This window comes from Benincasa hispida, chromosome 4 (assembly GCF_027475165.1).
Source record: "Benincasa hispida cultivar pf3 chromosome 4, pf3_genome.v1.1, whole genome shotgun sequence".
NCBI classification, from domain to species: Eukaryota; Viridiplantae; Streptophyta; class Magnoliopsida; order Cucurbitales; family Cucurbitaceae; genus Benincasa; species Benincasa hispida.
The window spans coordinates 52,421,841-52,427,555 of record NC_143481.1 but is presented as its reverse complement, the minus strand read 5'-3'; the positions used below and the strand labels follow the sequence as shown (position 1 = coordinate 52,427,555).

Here is a 5,715-nt window from a genome sequence, read left to right as displayed (position 1 = left end):
GAACAATTAAGAACCTAATTTAAAATCCGTTTATAATCTTTATTTAAAAACATTTAGACTATCTACATATTTTTAAAATTTTGAGAACTAGAAAGATTTATTTTGAAAATTCATAAATCCGACGCACATATTCTTCAAAATTGGCGACTAAAAATGTAATTTTTCTAACAATATGTGTATAATAAAGTAACTATAAATTTAGGGCGAAACTTATACTTTAATCTTAGAAGATGATTAAAATAGAAGACAAACTGAGAATATGAATAGACGGAATTACCCCTATGTCCGAACGTTAAAACCATCCGCTCCGTTTTTTTCTCTCTCTCTCAACCGGTATAAACTTGGTGTTTTTATTTTCCGGCCATATTCTGTGAGAGCGACCAAAGAAAGCAGCGACGGAAAACAGCCCTTAACCACTCTCTCTCTCTCCCAAAGCTCCGATACTTCTCTCTCTTCCTCTCAAATTTCCCCTAAAAATTCCTACAGTCCTCTGAAAATCCGGCAACTCCATCTGCAATCGGCGGTTTGGAATCTCCGGTAAATGGTGTGTGCGTAGGCCTCTTGAGACGAAGAACGGAACTGGTCGATAAGAATGCGGTCTGAGAGATCGAAGTCTCTTCACAATTTCATGTTGCCGTGTTTGAAGTGGGGGAGTCAGAAGCACTTGAGGTGCATGAAGGTGAATTCTAATGGCTTACAGGTCTCCAGCGTTAATCGTCAATCTCACTCCTCGAGATCGGAGGAGTCTACCGAGAGTAGGAGCCGAGAATCAGGGTTGGAGATGCGGATGTTCTTGAAGGATTTGGAGATGAGACCGAAGGTTTTGAAATCGAGAATCAAGAAAACTGACGACGACGGGATCGAGGCGGTCAGAGAGAAGCTTATGTTTGATCTGAAGACGGCGGCCGATAAAATGAAAGAGGCGATTTTAAGTAAGGAGGCGGCGGTTGCTGGAGAAGAGGCGGAGGGGAAGAAGAACGATTCTGCCGGAATGGAAGAGACGCCGGCGGCTGTTGCGTTATCGATAGCGGAGGCGAGACCTTGGAATCTAAGGACGAGGAGAGCCGCTTGTAAGGCTCCTAATGTTGACGGTGGCGGAAGTAAGAATTTGAAGATTGAAGAGAAGAAATCGAATTCCGATTCCCCATTGCGAAGCGACGGTGGTGCCAAGTCGCCAAGGCTGAAAATTGGGCCGGAGAAGAAGAAGAAGGTGAAATTGGTAGTGCCGCTATCGAAGAGAGAGATCGATGAAGATTTCATGGAAATGGTGGGACTCAGACCACCGAGGCGGCCCAAGAAGAGGACCAGAATCGTACAAAAGCAATTAGATGTAAGTTCGCTCAAATTGCCCTTATTCTTAGTTAAGTTTCGAGCAGTTTTCAAATTCGAGTTCTCTAATCTGCTTGTAGATTTCATTTTTGTTGAGAAATTTGAGAATCGACGTTTAATCTGAACTATTTTACAGACGCTCTTTCCTGGGTTATGGCTATCGGAGATCACAGCTGATTTGTATAAGGTCCCTGAGTTACCTGAAAACGGCAAGGTAAATGGGGTTTCGCTCTGTTGATAAAGATCCTTTTCTAATGTTTATTTCTGAAGAAAACTAGTGGTTCTATTTAACTAGTTGATTGAGGTTAAAATTCTTTGTGGATTCTGATATTGTTGATTGTTCTTCAATTTCTGTTGTCCCACAGGTAACGAAGGCTTAAAGTTCTACTTCTTTGTGAAGATTCAAAGACTTTTTTCTCATTCATCTGCTGACTCCAGAGTAATTCATGCGGTTGATTGGTGATCATGCTCTGTGCCTTGGGAGTTTGGTATCAACCACTGTTGAATCTCACCCAATAACTTGCGGTGTATGGTCTTCCTATACTTTCAAATGCTAATTTTTGTTCATAAATTAATTTGATTTCACTTTTGCTAGTCGTGGAATAATTCACAAAGAATAGGATTGGTGGAATTTGGAATTGGATAAAAGGACATTTTCTTCAATGATCTTGAGTGATATGATGTCTATGGAAAGCCCTGGTCAAGAAATGATTGTGTAGCATACTGTTACCATGTGAGAATATCAGAAAGTTGTGCTTGAATATTGATGCACATTCATGTAGTTACTTACAGAATAGATTCAATCAATTTCTATTAGAAATATCACAATTGTTGTGTTAACAGATCATTTCTTGTTTTCATTGAACTCTTTGTTTCAGTTGAATGCCTTCTTTAAGCTGTAGGAAATATCTTTCTTGCACAACCATAGTTTGAAGATGTAGTATGTTATGTCCTTACACTTGGAGAACTTCTGAAATAGAGCTTAAACCTCAACTTTGTTTCAGATTAATGGTTTCCCATTTCTTCAATCTCACCTCTGTCTGCTATTCTTCGAACGTAAGAGCTAGTGAGATTTCCTTGACGAGTCGCGCCACCGTAGGTGAGTCAACCTACACAGATTAGTGTCATTTCTTAAACTGCAGCAACATGACGTCGAATTAAACTTCCTCCAAGTTCTTTTAACCATGAAACCAAAGGACTTAAAATGAACCCCCAATCCGCCCTTATGCTGAGCCCTTTCCACATCAGTGAACTCAAAAAAGTAGTAGGGAAGAATCCCTGAAGCGAACATTGGTTAGTCGAAGCTGTAGTAGTGTAGCAACACCCCTCTCGGGTAACAAAGACCCCTCCGATTCGACACGATCCCAATTTGAATTACCCTGCTAGTTGTGGTCTGATGCATCTTTTTCTGCTGTTTCTAGCATACACCAATAATGTAAATATGTTGTTCTGTTTCCTGTTTGCAGTCAATGGAGACTCATTCATCAAAATGGCTCTGAAAACAATCCATGGGATAGATAGAGCAATCTTCACTTCAAATTGGGTCTCTAATTTAACTTGTTTTTAACCAAAATTTGTTGTCTTGGTTGTGTTTTTGAAAGTCTTCGTTTGACCATTTCTTGTGGTGTTTACTTAGAAAAAGGCCATAGGAGGAAACTTTTGAGACTTCGTCCCCGGCTAGCCTGACCTGTTTTAGTTTTAGCCGTGGGAGGACTTTTCCTTTTCATTAGACAAATTAAAAAAGATTAAAGAGAGAGAGAAAATGAGGTATAATTTGTTGGGATTGAGAAATGAAATGATTTGATGTTTGTTATCTCAATTGGCCTCCTTTTCAAGGTAAAAATGAATAAGGTAACAACTAAGATTAAAAAAGTCATATGAAGGGCAAAATACACTATTTTTTACGCGGGTTTCTATTTTAAATATTTTACCCTGTTTCCTCATTTTTTTTCTATCTGTCTTCCTGGATGGGTTATGTTTAGTTCTTATAATTTGGGTTTAGTTTTTTTTCATTTGATTCCTATATTTTTAACTATATTTAAAAGAAAGAGAGTTGCAAATATAGCAATTAAATCTAAAATATTATCAAATATAGAGTTGCAAATATGGTAAAAAAATTAGAAAGTTTATCACTATCTATTAGTGGTAGATCATATCGCTAATAAAACTCTATCAGTGATAGACTTTACTATATTTGCAATTTTTTAAAAATGTTGTTATACACATGGTTATTATACCTAAAAATACTACCCATTGCAATTTTTCCAAAAAGAATTCTATTTTGGTCATTATAGTTTGTGAATAGAGTTTAGTAGTTGATATCAAACCTCACAAATCGTTTATTATAAGTCATGACTAATTTCTTTTAGAAAAAAGAAAGCCACGACTATATATATAATATATATATATATATAGTTTAACATCATAGGAGTAGGGATTCAAACCTCTTTTATATGAGGATAAATGTTGTAGGTTGAAACTAACACATTTTCTAATTGTAGTTAAATCCAATCACGTTAATAAATCGCGATGGTATATATAGTGTCATCGTATCATCATATTTTAGGAAGAACATAATCAATATGTAAGAATAGTTTCATTTTTTAAAAATAAATTGAACATTATTTGTATAGTTACCAAAACAACAAATTTCAATGTCAAAGTAAGTATAGCATAATTGACATACAAATATGTTAATGAACAAAAGTCTGTAGTTAGAATCCCTTTGTCCTTATTTTACTAAGAAAAACAACTAATACCGTTGTCAAATTTATTTTATCTTTGTTTTTAATACAATTGTATAAATTAAAGAAAATCATCCAATGACATAATTTGTAATGATCCAAATTCTTTAAAAATTAAAAGGGGAAAAATCTCTCATTCTTTGCCCAATATTGTATCTACTTCCGTTACAAATTAATTTAATGAAGTTGCTGTCATGCGACTTTTCTTGTAGTTTATTTATTAGCATGTGTGTCGGAATACAATATTGAGCAATAAATATATAGAAAATTATCCCAATTTAATTTTTATAATATGTGATATGCACAAGAAAATTCCTCTATATATTTGTAAAAATTGGCTCAATTTCCCCCTTTGGTACTCTTTTGAAGAACCTCAAGTGAAATTTGGACTCTAGAACTTCCCTCTTCTTTTCTATTTTAAATTAGTTTAAGTTGATGACATGAGGAATTCCACCAAAAAAAAAAAAAAAAAAATTGTTGGAAATTAAAGAAGATTTTGAAAAGGGTTGTAGTGAATCCTAATCAAACTATCAATCAAGTGGTTATGAATCAAATAAAGAAGAAAAAGAAGAGCAAATTTTTGGTGGTTTTGTCTAAAATACATGATTAGCTTCAAATTGGTCAAAAATTGGAAGAAAAAGTTGCCCAAACTTTTCAATGATGTTTTGCTCCATTCTACAATAAATTTATCATCACTTTGCATTTGAAAAAAATATAGATTACATTATAAATTAAGGGAGGAGAATCTTACAATTTTTTTTTTTTTTTTTTTTTTAAAAAAAAGTCTTTGTTTTTATTTTGTTTGTTTTTCTTATATTTATGAATGTCCCAGCTAACTTATGCGTACCTCGACCAATCTCATGGGACAATCCATCTAATCCTAAAACATTTGGGTGTAAAACAAAAGGTCTTTGTTGTCTAACTATTTAGTTTCTTAACTTTGGTTGATAAAAATGTAGTCCTCATACTTCTAACTTTTTTAATAATTTAGTCTTTAAATTTTAATAAGCAACAATTTAATCCCTTAGTTTTGAAATTTTTAACAATTTAGTCCATATCATGAAAAATCTTATCAAAATTAAGTATAAACTTTTATTACGCAACTTCTTAGTCTTTTTAATTTATAAGTAAATTTTATTTTTCGTTCATTTTATCGATCATATAAGAAATTTCATTAAATCTATAATAATATTTTTCACAATAAGTCTAAATCATTACAAGTTATCAACTACATGATTAAATTGTTGTTTATTAAAATTCGAGGATTAAATTTTACAAATTTGAAAGTACATTGACTAAATTATTACTTTCATAAAAGTTAGGCCACATTTGCTAACTATTTATTTATTATTTTTTTTTTTTAGATTAAGCATATTTCTTCTCATTTTCTTACAATGGTTTTCATCTTTCTTAATTACAAGAGTTGATTTTTTTTTTTTAAACCTAAGACAAAGAGGTAGAAGGATTAGTAGGTGCACTAAGACATCTCAACTAAGTTGTCACCTCCTTAGCACCCTCATCTGTCCAGGTCCAAAAAGAGTTGAAATCTTAGCCAAATTCCAAAGACAAAACCAAGTTTTTAAAAAATTACTTTTTTTAGTTTTAAAATTTTGACTTGATTTTTTAAAATATAGGTAAAAAA

The 5,715-nt window shown here is 33.3% G+C and overlaps 1 protein-coding gene across 1 annotated transcript; it reads left to right on the top strand.

The window, feature by feature from the left end:
- Nucleotides 1-225: 225 nt before the first annotated feature.
- On the top strand, nt 226-2,176 carry LOC120075102 (uncharacterized). The gene is made up of 3 exons (XM_039028274.2): nt 226-1,330; nt 1,466-1,543; nt 1,695-2,176. The coding sequence occupies exons 1-3, from the start codon at nt 593-595 to the stop codon at nt 1,707-1,709; spliced, it is 831 nt and encodes a 276-aa protein (XP_038884202.1). The 5' UTR covers nt 226-592; the 3' UTR covers nt 1,710-2,176.
- The last annotated feature ends 3,539 nt before the right edge of the window (nt 2,177-5,715 follow it).

Bases quoted from the DNA above. Each gene is read 5' to 3' on its own strand.
- LOC120075102 (XM_039028274.2), top strand. From the start codon at position 593: ATGCGGTCTGAGAGATCGAAGTCTCTTCACAATTTCATGTTGCCGTGT. The intron at 1,331-1,465 runs GTAAGTTCGCTC...ACTATTTTACAG, and splicing joins TCGTACAAAAGCAATTAGAT to ACGCTCTTTCCTGGGTTATG.